The sequence below is a fragment of the Procambarus clarkii genome, chromosome 90, assembly GCF_040958095.1.
Source record: "Procambarus clarkii isolate CNS0578487 chromosome 90, FALCON_Pclarkii_2.0, whole genome shotgun sequence".
NCBI classification, from domain to species: Eukaryota; Metazoa; Arthropoda; class Malacostraca; order Decapoda; family Cambaridae; genus Procambarus; species Procambarus clarkii.
In genome coordinates this window covers 13,595,610-13,619,867 of record NC_091239.1, presented here as the reverse complement: position 1 = coordinate 13,619,867, position 24,258 = coordinate 13,595,610, and the positions used below count along the sequence as shown (strand labels likewise).

General features: G+C 42.0%; 1 protein-coding gene across 1 annotated transcript; it reads left to right on the top strand.

The window, feature by feature from the left end:
• The first annotated feature begins 732 nt into the window (after positions 1-732).
• Positions 733-5,744, top strand: LOC138359409 (micronuclear linker histone polyprotein-like). Its single transcript, XM_069318545.1, has 4 exons — positions 733-807; positions 2,380-2,671; positions 3,266-4,969; positions 5,182-5,744. The coding sequence occupies exons 1-4, from the start codon at positions 733-735 to the stop codon at positions 5,742-5,744; spliced, it is 2,634 nt and encodes an 877-aa protein (XP_069174646.1).
• Positions 5,745-24,258: the final 18,514 nt, after the last annotated feature.

Sequence of the window (24,258 nt, the reverse complement as noted above, 5' to 3'; positions counted from 1 at the left end):
CCAGTGTACAAATCCACCAGGATACACCATCCACCAGTGTACAAATCCACCAGGATACACCATCCATCAGAGTACAAATCCACCAGTGTACACCATCCACCAGGATACACCATCCACCAGTGTACAAATCCACCAATGTACATTCACAATTCCTGAGGCTTTTTCGGATTATTTTGACCAATTTTGAGCATTTTTAATCTGAAATAGGGTGCTGAATTGGGGCAAATGTCATCTCCAAGAAGGTGATTTCATGGGTTTGGATTCCCATTCCCCGTGACAGGAAGCCTAGTTGGTTTATTGAAGTTCACCCTAGGCTTATGATTGACCTCCTCCATGTACACCTGCCTATAATGTACATGTGTCAAAAGTGTACATTTGAGCACCGCTGTACATTTACCACCAGTGTACTGAGTATATATTTGTTATTAGTGTACACTCGCTCTGTACACCTGAAAGTGTACATTTGTCGCTGGTGTACTCACCTAATTGTACTCACCTAATTGTGCTTGGGAGGGTTGAGCTTTGGCTCTTTGGTCCCGCCTCTCAACTGTCAATCAACTGGTGTACAGGTTCCTGAGCCTACTGGGCTCTATCATATCTACATTTGAAACTGTGTATGGAGTCAGCCTCCATCACATCACTGCCTAATGCATTCCATTTATTAACTACTCTGACACTGTACATGTACAAGTGCTGTACGTGTACTAGAGAGGTCGAGGGGGTTAAGAAACCATGTTAGGAGCACAAGATATCAAGATGCTCGCGATCATCAACCTATGTACTCTCCTGGCCGTTACTATGGCAACAGTGAGTATTATGTTCAACACTGTGTGTGTGTGTGTGTGTGTGTGTGTGTGTGTGTGTGTGTGTGTGTGTGTGTGTGTGTGTGTGTGTGCGCGCGCGCGTGTGTGTGTGTGTGTGTGTGTCTTCTTGAGGTTAGGTTGGGTTATCTTGAGATGATTTCGGGGCTTTTAGTGTCCCCGCGGCCCGGTCCTCGACCAGGCCTCCACCCCCAGGAAGCAGCCCGTGACAGCTGACTAACACCCAGGTACCTATTTTACTGCTAGGTAACCAAGGCATAGGGTGAAAGAAACTCTGCCCAATGTTTCTCGCCGGCGCCTGGGATCGAACCCAGGACCACAGGATCACAAGTCCAGTGTGCTGTCCCAATTACTGCATCACCTATCATCCATTTGAAATTATTGATCGTGTCATATCCATTTATAGTATGCATAGTATGTAGCATATATATAGCTAATATATTGAATATGTAATATAGCATAGTATGTGGTGGTAATGAGAGACCACCAGGTAAGGAGCAGCAGTTACCTCATTTCCCTATAATAATGCCCTATCATTTCTTAACAGTCCTCACACGTAAACAACACTCCCAAACAACATTCAGCGTGGACGGTAGAGTGACTGTCAGGGTAATTGAGTGAGCTGAGTGACAGGTAGAATGATGTGTGATGGACAGATCCATTCTTCCATTGCAGACAATGATTCACATTAACGTGGGTGAAGATATTCTTTCTTTATTGTTGAATGGGAGAGCAATGCAAGGCTGTAATAATAATAATAATAATACAAATAATAATAAACAGAGAAATGACATGGGTTCGAACCCTAATCACGACTCCAGTTGGATTTATTCAATAATAATAAAACTAACAATAATACTTATTTTACCAAATAGTCATAAGAACATGAATATATAGCTACAGTGATTATATATAAAATAGTTACTAAAATTATTTCCGGCATAATTAAAAAAAAAATTAAATTAGTAAAAATAAAAAAAAAATTGAGGAAATATTGCAAATATTGAAGGGAATGACCTTTGACCCCACAGTGTTGCAATTTAAGGTTGATATCGTTATCTGCACCAAAGGTGGTACTCACTGATATCAAAAGTTTCATGTATCAAGCATATTAATTTAAGATTCTTTTGTGTTTTTTTGGGTCTGAAATCATATAGACTAGCACATAATATATTACATTTAGCTAGATAGGAGTACAGCTTTTTTTTCAAATATTCTGGACATGATTGGGGCATGACTGATACTGGTCTAAAGTGAAGCTTGCGAGTGTAATGCCTCATGAGGAGTGAAGATCGTAGTGTGTGTTTAGTGAGGAATGAGAGGCTAAGATGACTATATATTACAATAGGAAGTGTTAGCAAGGGTTGTTGTGTTAGATTCAGTTACTGGGAACACAAAGGTGCAAGTAGCACAGGCTATGGTGAGCCCCATCGTACTCACCTGGCACAGGAGATGTTAGCAAGGGGATAATGGGACTATAATATAGCATAGTGTGTGGTGGTAATGAGAGACCACCAAGTAAGGAGCAGCAGTAACTAAGGGAAGTGTTTACTGGCAGACGGAGCCAGACAGGAAGAAGGGAAGTGTTTACTGGCAGACGGAGCCAGACAGGAAGAAGGGAAGTGTTTACTGGCAGACGGAGCCAGACAGGAAGAAGGGAAGTGTTTACTGGCAGACGGAGCCAGACAGGAAGAAGGGAAGTGTTTACTGGCAGACGGAGCCAGACAGGAAGACAGCTGAAGGCAGCTGCGTGTCTGCTGGAGGTCGGTGTCTGCCGGATGGCACTCCTGGCTGCCAACAACTGTATCATGTCAACTCAGGGTGCCACGCCGCTACAGTCTGCTGCATAGGTAAGTTCACCGTGATAATGTTACACACCTGAAGGTTACAGGTGTGTAACCGGTGGTGTGTTGATGTCTGCACCAACGGCAATTGTATTGGCATTGTAAGTGGTTATCGTAACCACCTACAATGATCTTGTTGTTACAAGACTGTTGCCCTGTCACAAGGCGTTATCTTAACAGCACCAACTATGCTGATAAGCCAAGACCTCACAATATTTACTGCTTCTTAATATCACCAAAATAAAATAAGGATTAACAATACAATAAGTGTGAGGAAGCAATTGACAATAGCCGTATGAGTCTCCCTGAGCCCAAACGTTGGCAAAATGTTGAAAAATTAACTTTCCAAAAATCATTTTAAACATTACAATAGGCCTTAGGCACGTTGTTACAAGACGCGTTACGCTGAATCACTCTTGAGCATCTTCGGAGGCAGAGAGTGTAAACAAACTGTCAGGGTAGACAGTGCTATACACTCCTTGTAGGATGAGGATAGGGTAAGTCCCTTACCTTGTCCAGAGAACAAGGTAATCTTCCCCTACACTCTCACTGAACCAATCACATCCGTCTATTACTTAACAAGGGAATTACACATTTCAGAGACGAGCAAGAAGCAAGCAAAGAGAGAAGTGGAAGCCTTCAAGTCATCTCAACTTCACAATAAGAAAAAGCAAGAAAATGCTTCACTTGTTTTAACAAAGACAATTAACTACTGGAGAAAACTCTTCAAGCAAGAGGACAACATTTCCCGCCAAAACAACTTGGAACAGATAAACAAAAGACAAACAAGAGATAAGAAGTCTCACGGAAGATTGGAACACGACACAAGAGATAAGAAGTCTCACGGAAGATTGGAACACGACACAAGAGATAAGAAGTCTCACGGAAGATTGGAACACGACACAAGAGATAAGAAGTCTCACGGAAGATTGGAACACGACACAAGAGATAAGAAGTCTCACGCAAGATTGGAACACGACACAAGAGATAAGAAGTCTCACGGAAGATTGGAACACGACACAAGAGATAAGAAGTCTCACGGAAGATTGGAACACGACACAAGAGATAAGAAGTCTCACGGAAGATTGGAACACGACACAAGAGATAAGAAGTCTCACGGAAGATTGGAACACGACACAAGAGATAAGAAGTCTCACGCAAGATACGACACAAAACAGCTGATGAAAGAGGAAAGGATCCAGATCCAACTGAAGAAACAAAACAGAGGAACAAGAAGAGAAACAAATAGTCAAGAAAATACTCTAAAGAAAACAGGAAGAGCTCCGAGACGAAGAAGAATTAGAGGAGTGAGAGAGAGAAACAAAGATGGCGGAACTCACCAGAGTAAAGATCAGAAGGTTATGAGAGGTCTTACGATGTCTAGAGGACACGGAGGTCTTACGATCTCTAGAGGACACGGAGGTCTTACGATCTCTAGAGGACACGGAGGTCTTACGATCTCTAGAGGATACGGAGGTCTTACGATCTCTAGAGGACACGGAGGTCTTAAGACCAACAGAGAACACGGAGGACTTAAGACCAACAGAGAACACGGAGGTCTTAAGACCAACAGAGAACACGGAGGACTTAAGACCAACAGAGAACACGGAGGACTTAAGATCAACAGAGAACACGGAGGACTTAACACCAACAGAGAACACGGAGGACTTAAGACCAACAGAGAACACGGAGGACTTAAGATCAACAGAGAACACGGAGGACTTAAGACCAACAGAGAACACGGAGGACTTAAGACCAGCAAAGAACACGGAGGACTTAAGACCAACAAAGAACACGGAGGACTTAAGACCAACAGAGAACACGGAGGACTTAAGACCAGCAAAGAACACGGAGGACTTAAGACCAACAAAGAACACGGAGGACTTAAGACCAACAGAGAACACGGAGGACTTAAGACCAACAGAGAACACGGAGGACTTAAGACCAACAGAGAACACGGAGGACTTAAGACCAACAGAGAACACGGAGGACTTAAGACCAACAGAGAACACGGAGGACTTAAGACCAACAGAGAACACGGAGGACTTAAGACCAACAGAGAACACGGAGGACTTAAGACCAACAGAGAACACGGAGGACTTAAGACCAACAGAGAACACGGAGGACTTAAGACCAACAGAGAACACGGAGGACTTAAGACCAACAGAGAACACGGAGGACTTAAGACCAACAAAGAACAAACAAACCAGAAACAAAAACAGCGAGACACAGACAAAAGAACAAAGATAAAAATAATCAACAAACAAGCAAAACAAGGAAACAAAAACAACCACAAGAACAACAGCGAAAAGAAACAAATAATTAACAAACACAATAAAGTTGTGGCAAAAAAAAAACATAAAAATGGAAAAATGAAAAAACTTCAAAAGGACAAAAAAATAGAAAAAATAAACAAGAAAAAAATACAAAATAAAACAAAAAATAAAAGAAAGAAAATAAAAACAAATCGAAGACAAAAACATAATTACAAAAGTCAAATTTTAAGACAAAATGAGAACCAGAGAAAACGGAAACACGGCGACCAAAGAAAACGGAAACTGAGAAAAGAGGGAAAACGGAAGCACAGCAACCAAAGAAAACGGAAACTGAGAAAAGAAGGAAAACGGAAACACAGCAACCAAAGAAAACGAAAACTGAGAAAAGAAGGAAAACGGAAACACAGCAACCAAAGAAAACGGAAACTGAGAAAAGAAGGAAAACGGAAGCACAGAAACCAAAGAAAACGAAAACTGAGAAAAGAAGGAAAACGGAAACACAGCAACCAAAGAAAACGGAAACTGAGAAAAGAGGGAAAACGGAAACACAGCAACCAAAGAAAACGGAAACTGAGAAAAGAGGGAAAACGGAAGCACAGCAACCAAAGAAAACGGAAACTGAGAAAAGAGGGAAAACGGAAGCACAGCAACCAAAGAAAACAGAAGTACGGAAACCAAAGAAAATGGAAGGACAGAAACCAAAGAAAACGGAAGGACAGAAACCAAAGAAAACGGAAAGAGTGGCCCCACAGTCAAGAAAGTCTGAAGAAAGCGGGAAGCAGAGAAGACAACAGAGGGAATAAGACAGAGAATGAGAGGTTGTGCAGACACCTGTGGGGCTTGTGTCTGGGTCTGCGGGGTCTGTGTGTGGTCACAGCAGACCACTGTCACCTTAAGCCTAAAGTACTCACACACAAGACGTGTGCAGACAAGTCCTGCATCTGCTGTCCGCACAGTAAGTCCCCTCCGGTTTGTTCACCATAATGCTCACACACACTTTAGTGTTATTACTTCACTATAAACTCAAGGAAATGTCTTATATCAAATACTAAGAATAAGTCACAATAGCGGGGCCGAAACACCTGAGGCAAGACGTTTCGCTCCGTCTTGAATACCACTTGACAATGGTCCAAGATGGACCGAAACGTCGCCACCTTCGCTCATGTGAGAGGGGGGGGGGAGGGGGAGGGTGTTATACATTAGATAATACATTAATATACAAATAATGACCATTGAGATGTGTTTAACTTGACAACAGAGGGCCCAGAGGTGTCAAGTCCCTGGCCTACAGTTGACAGGTGTCCGTCAAGAGCCTCAGGGTGTAGAGGGAGGGTGTTATACATTAGATAATACATTAATATACAAATAATGACCATTGAGATGTGTTTAACTTGACAACAGAGGGCCCAGAGGTGTCAAGTCCCTGGCCTACAGTTGACAGGTGTCCGTCAAGAGCCTCAGGGTGTAGAGGGAGGGTGTTATACATTAGATAATACATTAATATACAAATAATGACCATTGAGATGTGTTTAACTTGACAACAGAGGGCCCAGAGGTGTCAAGTCCCTGGCCTACAGTTGACAGGTGTCCGTCAAGAGCCTCAGGGTGTAGAGGGAGGGTGTTATACATTAGATAATACATTAATATACAAATAATGACCATTGAGATGTGTTTAACTTGACAACAGAGGGCCCAGAGGTGTCAAGTCCCTGGCCTACAGTTGACAGGTGTCCGTCAAGAGCCTCAGGGTGTAAGAGACTCACTACACCTCCTCCAGCAGGGTGTAGAGAAGGCCAAGAGTGTCGGGAGTGTGGCGGGAAGTGTAAGACACAATGTGAGGAGAAGAAGGAGCAAGAAATAGGCCTTGACTGTGAAGGGAAGGGTTGCAAATGTTGCAAGAAGATCACACCAAGAGCTTGCAAGAGCACCAAGAGGTGTAAGAGAGAGGGAGGAAGGTGTACCAAGAAGAAGGAGTGTAAGACTGGGGTGTCTACACCTCGCGGCTGTAACAAGGGAACATGTGTCTGTTGTATCAGTAAGTGATCATCCATCTTCACATCTTGTTGTTGTTGTTGTTGTATTAGATGTATTTACTCAGTCTGTAATGTCCTTGTAGCTCGGGGCTGTAGTGAACCTGTAAGTAATCTTCAGAACTTCTTTATTATCTTTGTTATCTAATTGTTATATTACTGTATAAGTCTACATCTATAAATACATTACTGTATAAGTCTACATCTATAAATACATTACTGTATAAGTCTACATCTATAAATACATTACTGTATAAGTCTACATCTAAAGATACATTACTGTGTAAGTCTACATCTATAAATACATTACTGTATAAGTCTACATCTATAAATACATTACTGTATAAGTCTACATCTATAAATACATTACTGTATAAGTCTACATCTAAATATACATTACTGTATAAGTCTACATCTAAATATACATTACTGTATAAGTCTACATCTAAATATACATTACTGTATAAGTCTACATCTAAATATACATTACTGTATAAGTCTACATCTAAAGATACATTACTGTATAAGTCTACATCTAAAGATACATTACTGTATAAGTCTACATCTAAAGATACATTACTGTATAAGTCTACATCTAAAGATACATTACTGTATAAGTCTACATCTAAAGATACATTACTGTATAAGTCTACATCTAAAGATACATTACTGTATAAGTCTACATCTAAAGATACATTACTGTATAAGTCTACATCTAAAATTACATTACAGTTTTTATTAGTATTAATGGTTAATGGACCTGTAATAATGAAGAAACCTTAACACCTTGCATTATACAGTTGGATTAATGTATTAATCTTGGGAGAGTGTGTGCAGCAGTGCACATTATACAGTTGTATTAATGTATTAATCTTGAGTGTGTGCAGCAGAATGCATTATACAGCTGTATTAATGTATTAATCTTGAAGGTGTGCATGTAGCAGAGTGCATTTTATTTAATATATATATATATATATATATATATATATATATATATATATATATATATATATATATATATATATATATATATATATATATATATATATATATATATATATATACATATAATATATGTGTGTTTGTCTCAGTCCCTCCTCCGAATAGACAGTACGTTTTAATACTAAATGTAATAAGTACAATACTGACTACCGGCTTAGTACATAAATACACTTAATCGGCAGCATCGCACCAAAATATTGTGAATATTAGAGTTTACCTGAAAAGCTGAATAGAAAACTTAACCTAACCTTCTTAGTGTAGGAGGACAAGCATTTTATTGCTTCTTAATTACAATTAGTACTTAACCTATAGCTATATTGATATTACAGTTTTATAAAACTAATAAAACAAAACTAAAATCTTTCAATAAATTTTAAAGTAACTCAGGATAGTTTCAAATTTTGCATAAAATTCTCTATTGTTTAATAAAACTGAAAAAAAATCTTTATATTTAAAACTTGTGTTCATCGAGTTGCTTTATGGGCTATTCATGCCCGTACCACCTCTTGGGTAGTTTAATCTTTATCAATCATCGAGTTGAACATGAAAACTTTATCCTAAAATTTTGAGTCTTAACAGAAAATGAGAAGAATATACGGTGAGGCAAATGTAACGGCACAATTAAGTGTATTTATGTACTATGTAGACAGTCAGGAATGTACTTATTATATTTAGTATTAAAACGTACTGTCTAATCGTTGGTTTGACTTGACGACAGTGGGCCCAGTAAGATACTCAGATACAATACTAAGAAGGTTAGGTTAGGTTGTGGTTTTCTATGGTTGAGTTAATTTACATTTTATTTAAATATTTTAGTTTTGTTTAATTATTTTGTATAAAACTGTAATATCAATATAGATATAGGTTCAGTACTAATTGTAATATCTTAACATACTAAGAAGGTTAGGTTAGGTTGTGGTTTTCTATTCAGCTTTTCAAGATAAACTCAAATATTCACAATAAATTAGTATGTCACATATGCACTTATTCATAAGTAAGATATTGACTATAAGCAAGTGCGAGAACGGGTTGGCCCAGAGCGGGCAAGTCCCTGGCCTACAGTTGACAGGTGTCCGTCAAGAGCCTCAGGGTGTAAGAGACTCACTACACCTCCTCCAGCAGGGTGTAGAGAAGGCGAAGAGTGTCGGGAGTGTGGCGGGAAGTGTAAGACACAATGTGAGGAGAAGAAGGAGCAAGAAATAGGCCATGACTGTGAAGGGAAGGGTTGCAAATGTTGCAAGAAGATCACACCAAGAGCTTGCAAGAGCACCAAGAGGTGTAAGAGACAGGGAGGAAGGTGTACCAAGAAGAAGGAGTGTAAGACTGGGGTGTCTACACCTCGCGGCTGTAACAAGGGAACATGTGTCTGTTGCATCAGTAACAGTAAGTGATCATTATACGTTATATTAATATATATATATATATATATATATATATATATATATATATATATATATATATATATATATATATATATATTTTTTTTTTTTTGGTAGCAGTCTTTCTTGTAAACATATGATGTTGAATATGACCGAAAAAGTAAGATTAATAATTCTAACACGAATTTTTTCAATCTTTCTTATGTTTTTCTTCACTGTCGATGGTAATGAAAATATTAATTCTCCAAAATTCAATTTTTTATTAATGGTCTGATGCTTAGAAGCGTTTCGTAAGGGCTTTTTACATTCTCAAAGACTTCTTTACACTTAACACTATACTTATGAACTACATTTATGATACACTTGATGCACTGTGTATGAAACATTTGACATAACCCTCGCTTTTTATTGGTTTGGGTGAGGTGGGTATTGGGGGAAGTGGGTACATGAAAATGGAAGTAAATGCAGAGGGCCTATTGGCCCATACGATGCATTGAAGTGGGTAGAATATAGTTGTGCATTAATTGGCTGTTGATTGCTGGTGTTGACTTCTTGATGTGTAGTGCCTCGCAGATGTCGAGCCGCCTGCTATCGCTGTATCTATCGATGATTTCTGTGTTGTTTGTTAAGATTTCTCTGGTGATGGTCTGGTTGTGAGAGGAGATTATATGTTCCTTGATGGAGCCCTGTTGCTTTTGCATTGTTAGTCGCCTGGAAAGAGACGTTGTTGTCTTGCCTATATACTGAGTTCTTTGGGGCTTACAGTCCCCAAGTGGGCATTTGAAGGCATAGACGACGTTGGTCTCCTTCAAAGCTTTCTGCTTGGTGTCTGGGGAGATTTTCATGAGTAGATTTGCCGTTTTTTTGGTTTTATAATAAATTATGGTATTTTCTGATTTTTGTCTGTAGGGATAACGTTCCTACCAACATGCCGTCGAAAAGAAAGTTCCTGTAAAATAGTCTAATAGGGGGTATAGGTGTTGTGTTGGTTGTCTCTTCAGAGGTTGCATGGCGTTTCACCTTTCTTTTTAAGATGTCTTCAACGAAACCATTGGAGAAGCCGTTGTTGACTAGGACCTGCCTTACCCTACAGAGTTCTTCGTCGACTTGCTTCCATCCTGAGCTGTGGCTGAGAGCACAGTCGACATAAGCATTGACAACACTCCTCTTGTACCTGTCTGGGTAGCCACTATTAGCATTGAGGCACATTACTATGTTTGTTTCCTTAGTGTAGACTGCAGTATTGAATCCTCAGCTCCTTTCCGTGACTGTTACATCTAGAAAGGGCAGTTTCCCATTATTCTGGCCCCTTATCTCCCTCGTCTTATCACAATCAATAGAGTCGTTGTCTCTTCAATTTCCAGTGAGGTTTGGTCAACATTTTTCAGTCAGGTTATTGGCTGAAATTGGTTATCATTTCAGTTATCATGTTATTGGTTATCATCTGAACATGGGATGGTTTAGAATATAGTAAAGACCCTCCCAGCCATGGTAGTGAGAGAAGGAGTTGATCTATGAGGTAATATGGAGGCAGTTAGATGGGATCGAACTTGCGTGACTTTTTAAGATTGGATTTCAATATAGTCTGAAAAATAGTGCGATATTCTTCAATAATTTTGTTAAAATATATATTTTTTTGCAGCTAAACCGTCAGGTACATCTACCCCTGCTTCATCTACAACTGTGGCTACAGGTACATCTACCCCTGCTTCATCTACAACTGTGGCTACAGGGACATCTACCCCTGCTTCATCTACAACTGTGGCTACAGGGACATCTACCCCTGCTTCATCTACAACTGTGGCTACAGGTACATCTACCCCTGCTTCATCTACAACTGTGGCTACAGGTACATCTACCCCTGCTTCATCTACAACTGTGGCTACAGGGACATCTACCCCTGCTTCATCTACAACTGTGGCTACAGGTACATCTACCCCTGCTTCATCTACAACTGTGGCTACAGGTACATCTACCCCTGCTTCATCTACAACTGTGTCAACGGGGACATCTACTGTAGCCTCGGCTACAGTTCTATCTACGACTACAGAAGTGACTCCGTTTGCGTCATTAGCTACAACAACCACTACCAACATCACAACAAACATTACTACAACCTCTACAACCATTGTAGCATCCTTAACAACCATTGTAACAAGTATACCACCATTGACCACCACAACAATTACATCACCTGCCACTACAACCACAACAACACCAACCACTACAACCACAACATCACCAACCACAACAACACCAACCACTACAACACCAACCACAACAACACCAACCACTACAACACCAACCACAACAACACCAACCACAACAACACCAACCACAACAACACCAACCACAACAACACCAACCACAACAACACCAACCACAACAACACCAACCACAACAACACCAACCACTACAACACCAACCACAACAACACCAACCACTACAACACCAACCACTACAACACCAACCACTACAACACCAACCACAACAACACCAACCACTACAACACCAACCACAACAACACCAACCACAACAACACCAACCACAACATCACCAACCACTACAACACCAACCACTACAACACCAACCACAACAACACCAACCACAACAACACCAACCACTACAACACCAACCACAACAACACCAACCACTACAACACCAACCACTACAACACCAACCACTACAACACCAACCACAACAACACCAACCACTACAACACCAACCACAACAACACCAACCACTACAACACCAACCACAACAACACCAACCACTACAACACCAACCACAACAACACCAACCACAACAACACCAACCACAACATCACCAACCACTACAACACCAACCACTACAACACCAACCACTACAACACCAACCACTACAACACCAACCACAACAACACCAACCACTACAACACCAACCACAACATCACCAACCACAACACCAACCACAACAACACCAACCACAACAACACCAACCACAACAACACCAACCACTACAACACCAACCACAACAACACCAACCACAACACCAACCACAACAACACCAACCACAACATCACCAACCACTACAACACCAACCACAACAACACCAACCACAACAACACCAACCACAACAACACCAACCACAACAACACCAACCACAACAACACCAACCACTACAACACCAACCACAACAACACCAACCACTACAACACCAACCACTACAACACCAACCACAACAACACCAACCACAACATCACCAACCACAACACCAACCACAACAACACCAACCACAACAACACCAACCACTACAACACCAACCACAACAACACCAACCACAACACCAACCACAACAACACCAACCACAACATCACCAACCACTACAACACCAACCACAACAACACCAACCACAACAACACCAACCACAACAACACCAACCACAACAACACCAACCACAACAACACCAACGACAACAACACCAACCACAACAACACCAACCACAACAACACCAACCACTACAACACCAACCACAACAACACCAACCACAACACCAACCACAACAACACCAACCACAACATCACCAACCACTACAACACCAACCACAACAACACCAACCACTACAACACCAACCACAACAACACCAACCACAACAACACCAACCACAACAACACCAACCACAACATCACCAACCACAACAACACCAACCACTACAACACCAACCACAACAACACCAACCACAACAACACCAACCACTACAACACCAACCACAACAACACCAACCACAACAACACCAACCACAACAACACCAACCACAACAACACCAACCACTACAACACCAACCACAACAACACCAACCACAACAACACCAACCACAACAACACCAACCACTACAACACCAACCACAACAACACCAACCACAACAACACCAACCACTACAACACCAACCACAACAACACCAACCACAACAACACCAACCACTACAACACCAACCACAACATCACCAACCACTACAACACCAACCACTACAACACCAACCACAACAACACCAACCACAACATCACCAACCACTACAACACCAACCACTACAACACCAACCACTACAACACCAACCACAACAACACCAACCACAACAACACCAACCACAACAACACCAACCACTACAACACCAACCACAACAACACCAACCACAACAACACCAACCACAACAACACCAACCACAACAACACCAACCACAACTACACCAACCACAACATCACCAACCACTACAACACCAACCACAACAACACCAACCACAACAACACCAACCACAACAACACCAACCACAACAACACCAACCACAACAACACCAACCACAACAACACCAACCACAACATCACCAACCACTACAACACCAACCACAACAACACCAACCACAACAACACCAACCACAACAACACCAACCACTACAACACCAACCACAACAACACCAACCACAACAACACCAACCACAACAACACCAACCACAACAACACCAACCACAACAACACCAACCACAACATCACCAACCACTACAACACCAACCACAACAACACCAACCACAACAACACCAACCACTACAACACCAACCACAACAACACCAACCACAACAACACCAACCACTACAACACCAACCACAACAACACCAACCACAACAACACCAACCACAACAACACCAACCACAACAACACCAACCACAACATCACCAACCACTACAACACCAACCACAACAACACCAACCACAACAACACCAACCACAACAACACCAACCACAACAACACCAACCACAACATCACCAACCACTACAACACCAACCACTACAACACCAACCACAACATCATCAACCACTACAACACCAACCACTACAACACCAACCACTACAACACCAACCACTACAACACCAACCACAACAACACCAACCACAACAACACCAACCACTACAACACCAACCACAACAACACCAACCACAACAACACCAACCACAACAACACCAACCACTACAACACCAACCACTACAACACCAACCACTACAACACCAACCACAACAACACCAACCACAACAACACCAACCACAACAACACCAACCACTACAACACCAACCACAACAACACCAACCACAACAACACCAACCACAACAACACCAACCACTACAACACCAACCACAACAACACCAACCACTACAACACCAACCACTACAACACCAACCACTACAACACCAACCACAACACCAACTCCTACAACACCAACCACAACAACACCAACCACAACAACACCAACCACTACAACACCAACTCCTACAACACCAACCACAACATCACCAACCACTACAACACCAACCACAACAACACCAACCACAACAACACCAACCACAACAACACCAACCACAACATCAACAACCACAACAACACCAACCACTACAACACCAACCACAACAACACCAACCACTACAACACCAACCACAACAACACCAACCACAACAACACCAACCACTACAACACCAACCACAACAACACCAACCACTACAACACCAACCACAACAACACCAACCACTACAACACCAACCACAACAACACCAACCACAACAACACCAACCACAACAACACCAACCACTACAACACCAACCACTACAACACCAACCACAACACCAACCACTACAACACCAACCACAACAACACCAACCACAACAACACCAACCACAACAACACCAACCACAACAACACCAACCACTACAACACCAACCACAACAACACCAACCACAACAACACCAACCACTACAACACCAATCACAACAACACCAACCACAACACCAACCACTACAACACCAACCACAACAACACCAACCACAACAACACCAACCACAACAACACCAACCACAACAACACCAACCACTACAACACCAACCACAACAACACCAACCACAACACCAACCACAACAACACCAACCACAACAACACCAACCACAACATCAACAACCACTACAACACCAACCACAACAACACCAACCACAACAACACCAACCACAACATCAACAACCACAACAACACCAACCACTACAACACCAACCACAACAACACCAACCACTACAACACCAACCACAACAACACCAACCACTACAACACCAACCACTACAACACCAACCACTACAACACCAACCACTACAACACCAACCACAACATCACCAACCACTACAACACCAACCACTACAACACCAACTACTACAACACCAACCACAACAACACCAACCACAACAACACCAACCACAACATCATCAACCACTACAACACCAACTACTACAACACCAACCACAACAACACCAACCACAACAACACCAACCACAACATCATCAACCACAACAACACCAACCACTACAACACCAACCACAACATCATCAACCACAACAACACCAACCACAACAACACCAACCACTACAACACCAACCACTACAACACCAACTACGACAACACCAACCACAACATCATCAACCACAACAACACCAACAACACCAACAACAACATCACCAACCACAACATCACCAACCACTACAACCACTTTAACCGATATTACAACATCCGAAACAACCGCTATACCAACTGAACCACCCCCTACAACAACCACTACAACTACAGAACAACCCACTACAACAACCACTACAACTACAGAACAACCCACTACAACAACCACTACAACTACAGAACAACCCACTACAACTACAGAACAACCCACTCAACCTCCCCCTACAACAACCACTACAACTACAGAACAACCCACTACAACAACCACTACAACTACAGAACAACCCACTACAACAACCACTACAACTACAGAACAACCCACACAACCTCCCCCTACAACAACCACTACAATAACCACTACAACTACAGAACAACCCACTACAACTACAGAACAACCCACTCAACCTCCCCCTACAACAACCACTACAACTACAGAACAACCCACTACAACAACCACTACAACTACAGAACAACCCACACAACCACCCCCTACAACAACCACTACAACTACAGAACAACCCACTACAACAACCACTACAACTACAGAACAACCCACTCAACCTCCCCCTACAACAACCACTACAACAACCACTACAACTACAGAACAACCCACTACAACTACAGAACAACCCACTCAACCTCCCCCTACAACAACCACTACAACTACAGAACAACCCACTACAACAACCACTACAACTACAGAACAACCCACACAACCACCCCCTACAACAACCACTACAACTACAGAACAACCCACTACAGCAACCACTACAACTACAGAACAACCCACTCAACCTCCCCCTACAACAACCACTACAACAACCACTACAACTACAGAACAACCCACTACAACTACAGAACAACCCACTCAACCTCCCCCTACAACAACCACTACAACTACAGAACAACCCACTACAACAACCACTACAACTACAGAACAACCCACACAACCACCCCCTACAACAACCACTACAACTACAGAACAACCCACTCAACCTCCCCCTACAACAACCACTACAACTACAGAACAACCCACTACAACAACCACTACAACTACAGAACAACCCACTACAACAACCACTACAACAACCACTACAACTACAGAACAACACACTCAACCTCCCCCTACAACAACCACTACAACAACCACTACAACTACAGAACAACCCACACAACCACCCCCTACAACAACCATTACAACAACCACTACAACTACAGAACAACACACTCAACCTCCCCCTACAACAACCACTACAACAACCACTACAACTACAGAACAACCCACTACAACTACAGAACAACCCACTCAACCTCCCCCTACAACAACCACTACAACTACAGAACAACCCACTACAACTACAGAACAACCCACACAACCACCCCCTACAACAACCACTACAACTACAGAACAACCCACTACAACAACCACTACAACTACAGAACAACCCACTCAACCTCCCCCTACAACAACCACTACAACTACAGAACAACCCACTACAACTACAGAACAACCCACACAACCACCCCCTACAACAACCACTACAACTACAGAACAACCCACTACAACAACCACTACAACTACAGAACAACCCACTACAACAACCACTACAACTACAGAACAACCCACTCACCCTCCCCCTACAACAACCACTACAACTACAGAACAACCCACTACAACAACCACTACAACTACAGAACAACCCACACAACCACCCACTACAACAACCACTACAACTACAGAACAACCCACTACAACAACCACTACAACTACAGAACAACCCACTACAACAACCACTACAACATCAGAACAACCCACTTCAACAACCACTACAACCTCAGAACCCACTACAACAACAACCACTACAACATCAGAAATATCCACAACAACAACCACTACAACATCAGAAGTATCCACTACAACAACCACTACAACAACCACTACAACATCAGAAGTATCCACTACAACAACCACTACAACTTCAGAAGTATCCACTACAACAACCACTACAACTTCAGAAGTACCCACTTCAACAACCACTACAACCTCAGAACCCACTACAACAACAACCACTACAACATCAGAAGTATCCACTACAACAACCACTACAACATCATAAGTATCCACTCCCCCTCCCACTACAACACCTAACACAACCACAACCTAACAACCCCCGCTACCACCAATTACAACAAACAATTCCTCATATAAGAACGCAAAAATTTCTATAAGTGTGTTTTAGCGTGTACGAAATGGTCATTTGAGCTTCCACTAATGTACGCTTCTTTGATCTATTTCTCAAGTTCAATTTCAAGTATGTTTTCTGAGACAAGAAAATAGAGCTTATGTATCATTAACTGCGTACAGGTAACTACTTCAGCCAATTATGTTGTACGCCTCTCAAGTCTGAGCCTCGCTGTGTGTGTGTTAATAGTTAAAACCCATTAACTATTTTGTTAATGGGGTTTAATGGGTTTTAGAATTTAACTGAATTGTTTTTTTTGCATCTAAATTTGAAAACTTTGTATCAAAGTATTCATTCTCTGCATGGATATGTTAAGACTTTGCGACTAGATATTAAAACTTTGCATCGATATATGTTAAAACTTTGCATCAAAATATTAAAACTTTGCATCAAAATATTAAAACTTTGCATCAAAATATTAAAACTTGGCATCAAAATATTAAAACTTTACTTCAAAATATTAAAACTTTCAGTTGTATTTATTTGATTTCATTTGATTCCTTTTACTGAAATTGGTATTGTTAATAATTCTGATTCTAATAAATTATTGATCTGTTGTATAAGTTCACAACTCACTACAACAAACTGAACTACAGCACTGTATAATGTATACTCTCCCTGTATAATGACTGCTCTCACTGTATAATGACTGCTCTCACTGTATAATGACTGCTCTCCCTGTATAATGACTGCTCTCACTGTATAATGACTGCTCTCACTGTATAATGACTGCTCTCACTGTATAATGACTGCTCTCACTGTATAATGACTGCTCTCCCTGTATAATGACTGCTCTCACTGTATAATGACTGCTCTCACTGTATAATGACTGCTCTCACTGTATAATGACTGCTCTCACTGTATAATGACTGCTCTCACTGTATAATGACTGCTCTCACTGTATAATGACTGCTCTCACTGTATAATGACTGCTCTCACTGACGCCTAAATAAACTTTACAATAATCGACTAACTAGCAATTATCGAAGTTAAATACCTATAGGTCAATAATTGCACGATCATGATAATTATTCGCTTAAGTGCAACTATTTAATCAGTTCGTCTAAACCGTTTCCACTTTCCAATTAGAGCTAAACTACTAATTATAGGCGACCTTAATCACGGAGAAATAGATTGGGAAACTGGCAACATAAGAAGATAAGAACAAAGGCAACTGCAGAAGGCCTATTGGCCCATACGAGGCAGCTCCTATCTATAACCACTCAATCCCACTCATATCGGGGAAGAAACATGCCGAGCAAAATTAGTAGAAGCTTCGGAGAGAAATTTCTTAACACAGAATGTAAAATAAGACATAAGTGAAAGTTTGGGTAATATGCACAATAGTCTAATGGATCACATCACCGGGAATAATGAAGATATTGAAAACTTAAGACCATGTAATGCTATTAGGACCAATTGCCTAGGTCTTTGACTATACGGTTGAATTAAGAGAAAGGGATACAAGTTAAGGAGATAGAAAATGGTATAGAAAATGGAATAATGGGAGGGAGGACTAAGAGAAAATATAACAACACATGGTTTATCAGCCACTACCGAGAACAGACGACAGAGAACAACCGGTAAAGATACAACACAGTTATGAACATCAGTGAACACAGTTATGAACGCCAGTGAACAGTGAAGACAGGAAAATACTCAGTGAGCAGGCGATGAGTCACAATAACGGGGCTAAAGTATGGTGACCAGACCACACACACACACACACACATACCAGTTGATTGACAGTTGAGAGGCGGGACCAAAGAGCCACAGCTCAACCCCCGCAAGCACAACTAGGTGAGTACACACACACACACACACACATCTAGTCAAGGATAAGACTAAACTGGAAAAGGTTCAAAGGTTTGCCACCAGACTAGTACCCGAGCTGAGAGGTATGAGCTACGAGGAGAGACTACGGGAATTGAACCTCACTTCGCTGGAAGACAGAAGAGTTAGGGGGGTCATGATCACTACATTCAAGATTCTGAAGGGAATTGACAGGGTAGATAAAGACAGGCTATTTAACACAAGGGGCACACGCACTAGGGGACACAGGTGGAAACTGAGTGCCCAAATGAGCCACAGAGATATTAGAAAGAACTTTTTATTGTCAGAGTGGTTGACAAATGGAATGCACTAGGCAGTGATGTGGTGGAGGCTGACTCCATACACAGCTTCAAATGTAGATATGATAGAGCCCAATAGGCTCAGGAATCTGTACACCAGTTGATTGACGGTTGAGAGGCGGGACCAAAGAGCCAGAGCTCAACCCCCGCAAGCACAACTAGGTGAGTACAACTAGGTGAGTACACACACACAGGAGCCAGAGAATATACCCAATCCGTTACTAGCTTTTGATTCACCTATAACCATACACCTGTATACGCCATACACATGTATACACCATACACTAATACGCATATGTGACTACGGCGCTTCGTACCTGACACACAGCACTGATTGGGCACCGAACTCCTGTTTGTGACTGCAATATTGTGTCATATCTTCACAAAATGTGTCACCTGCTCCCGTTATGACACCTGACACGTTGTTGTTGTTAAAGATTGGCTACCTGGAAGAAAAAGTTCCAAGTAGCACGGGCTATGGTGAGCCCGTATTTTCCACCTGACACGCCGCCATATTGGGTGAAAAACTCGTGTTTTCACTCGCGTGAAAAACCTCGCTACCCCCCAACGAAACCGTTCGATCTTTCTAGAGTGAAAGATCGGGTAAAATATGTCGCATATTTAGTGCAAAGTGCAAAAACTTTGAGTAAAAGTAAAAATAATTTTTTAGATCAAAAAGGAAGTAGTGTAATAATGTTTTCTATACATCGGCCTTTGGTAGGTCACTTTTTGGACGTTTCTGTTCAGGCGGAAACATTGCATTTTTGACGGATTGTCAAATCCAGAGATCAGGGGCCAGATTCACGAAGCAGTTACGCAAGCACTTACGAACCTGGGGCCAGATTCACAAAGCAGTTACGCAAGCACTTACGAACCTGGGGCCAGATTCACGAAGCAGTTACGCAAGCACTTACGAACCTGTACATCTTTTCTCAATCTTTGGCGGCTTTGTTTACAATTATTAAACAGTTAATGAGCTCCGAAGCACCAGGAGGCTGTTTATAACAATAACAACAGTTGATTGGCAAGTTTTCATGCTTGTAAACTGTTTAATAAATGTAACCAAAGCCGTCAAAGATTGAAGAAAGATGTACACGTTCGTAAGTGCTTGCGTAGCTGCTTCGTGAATCTGGCCCCAGGTTCGTAAGTGCTTGCGTAACTGCTTCGTGAATCTGGCCCCCAGGACCTTAGCATTTAGTTAAATTTAAAAAATAGGCGCGTAATCGTCGACTGCACTCTAATCCAATTAGCTAATTTCGCAATGGAAATAATTTGGTAAGACATCAGTTTCTTTAAATGCAATTTGCTAATTGTTGTAGAGAATTATGCGTCAATTTCCACGGATAAAAATTGCAGAAAGCCTCATAATTGGTAATTTGCCAATTTTCAACTGGGAATGTATCTAGCAATATTATTGATTTTTGCGTTATAATATTCATATATGTATTAGCGTTAATTTCAAATATATTAAAGTCAATTACAACGACTATATATAGAAAGGACAATTATATAAAGGCGACAGGAGAATGAGAAGAGATTACTGAGTAGTTAACAGGGGCCAGATTCACGAAACACTTACGCAAGCACTTACGAACCTGGGGCCAGATCCACGAAGCAGTTACGCAAGCACTTACGAACCTGTACATCTTTCCTCAATCTTTGACGGCTTTGGTTACATTTATTAAACAGTTTACAAGCGTGAAAACTTGCCAATCAACTGTTGTTATTGTTATAAACAGCCTCCTGGTGCTTCGGAGCTCATTAACTGTTTAATAATTGTAAACAAAGCCGCCAAAGATTGAGAAAAGATGTACAGATTCGTAAGTGCTTTCGTGAATCTGGCCCCTAGGTTTATGAGAGGTGGGGGGGGGGGGTCCGTAATACCCCCCATTATATATACTAGTGTGCGAATAGTGGGATATTAAAAATAGAGAAAAAAATAAGAAAAAAAACATGCCAAGAGTTCTTGTAAGAAATCCGGATTACACAGATGACAACAGAGGACCAATTTAAGCTGTGTACTAATTACACAGTAATTAAGCTTACTGTAATTAATTACACAGTAATTAAGCTGTAAGTAGGCTTACACCCTACACGTGTTACACATGTGTATTTACCCGCGTAAGTGGACCACTTAAAGGCTTACACTTACAACTGCTATACTTTGTTATACCCCCTGTATTTGTGGACCACTTATCCGGTGTAATGCACTAAGCAATTCTGATGTGTAAATGGATTGTCGCAGCTGGGGCTTGGGAGAGAGACAGCTGGCTCACTCCTAACTTGCCCCAGGACAGCTGGCTCACTCCTAACTTAGCCCAGGACAGCTGGTTCACTCCTGTTACCTCAGGACAGCTGGCTCACTCCTAACTTAGCTCAGGACAGCTGGCTCACTCCTAACTTAGCTCAGGACAGCTGGCTCACTCCTAACTTAGCCCAGGACAGCTGGCTCACTCCTAACTTAGCCCAGGACAGCTGGTTCACTCCTGTTACCTCAGGACAGCTGGCTCACTCCTAACTTAGCCCAGGACAGCTGGTTCACTCCTAAGTTACCTCAGGACAGCTGGCTCACTCCTAACTTAGCCCAGGACAGCTGGCTCACTCCTAACTTAGCCCAGGACAGCTGGCTCACTCCTAACTTAGCCCAGGACAGCTGGCTAACTCCTAACTTAGCCCAGGACAGCTGGCTCACTCCTAACTTAGCCCAGGACAGCTGGCTCACTCCTAACTTAGCCCAGGACAGCTGGCTCACTCCTAACTTAGCCCAGGACAGCTGGCTCACTCCTAACTTAGCCCAGGACAGCTGGCTCACTCCTATACCTCAGGACAGCTGGTTCACTCCTAAGTTACCCCAGGACAGCTGGCTCACTCCTAACTTAGCCCAGGACAGCTGGTTCACTCCTAAGCTACCTCAGGACAGCTGGCTCCTATAGCATATATGAGGGGGTCATCCCCCCCTTTCTCCCTAAATCCATGCCTTATAAGATGTAATTCACAAGGGCTTCAGGGAAATTTTAACGTCTCAGCTACCCCTGGGAGAGTGAGGAAGAGTTTGGGAGAGAAAGTGAGGGAGAGTGGAGGAGAAACTGAGTGAAAGTGAAGGAGAAAGCGAGTGAGAAAGCAATATATATATATTTCAGTCTTCCCTGGAAACCATATTTTATTCATCCTTGTATATCAGAACTTTTCTAGTTCCCCTATTCTTCCTAGTTTTAATAATGACTTACAAAATAGTATCTTGAATGCGTAAACCCTCAATTAACCTATTTTTCGAACTATGAAACACCAGTAAAACCATCTCAAATTCTATTTAATTTATTCCGTGTACAACAGACCGCTTTTGTGCCACTAAATAAATGCTATAAAAACTTGGATTATTAGTATTATTAAAAAAGCGTTTTCGGCGGGGCAGGATGGGTCATCTTTAGAGAGCCTGACAGCTCAGTGGACAGCGCTTTGGATTCGTAGTCCTGAGGTTCTTGGTTCGATCCCCGGCGGAGGCGGAAGCAAATGGGCAGAGTTTGTTTCACTCTGATGGATCTGTTCATCTAGCGGTAAATAGGTACCTGGGAGTTAGACAGCTGCTACGGGCTGCTTCTTGGGGGTGTGTAGCAAAAAGGAGGCCTGGTCGAGGACCGGGCCGCGGGGACGCTAAGCCCCGAAATCATCTCAAGATAACCTAAAGGCCTATCAACCTCTGGAGGGTTATTAAGGCCTATCAATCTCTGGAGGGTTATTAAGACCTATCAACCTCTGAAGGGTTATTAAGACCTATCAACCTCTGAAGGGTTATTAAGACCTATCAACCTCTGGAGGGTTATTAAGACCTATCAACCTCTGAAGGGTTATTAAGACCTATCAACCTCTGGAGGGTTATTAAGACCTATCAACCTCTGGAGGGTTATTAAGACCTATCAACCTCTGGAGGGTTATTAAGACCTATCAACCTCTGAAGGGTCTCAAAGTCTGTTTCTGGCTTCTATGATTCTGTCTCTCTGTAAGTCAGTCTGTCTCTATCTTTGT

Excerpts from the sequence above, each read along its gene's own strand:
- LOC138359409 (XM_069318545.1), top strand. The coding sequence starts at position 733 with ATGTTAGGAGCACAAGATATCAAGATGCTCGCGATCATCAACCTATGT. Across the intron at positions 808-2,379 it reads TGGCCGTTACTATGGCAACA|ACGGAGCCAGACAGGAAGAA; the intron begins GTGAGTATTATG and ends GTTTACTGGCAG. Across the intron at positions 2,672-3,265 it reads CGCTACAGTCTGCTGCATAG|AGACGAGCAAGAAGCAAGCA; the intron begins GTAAGTTCACCG and ends TACACATTTCAG.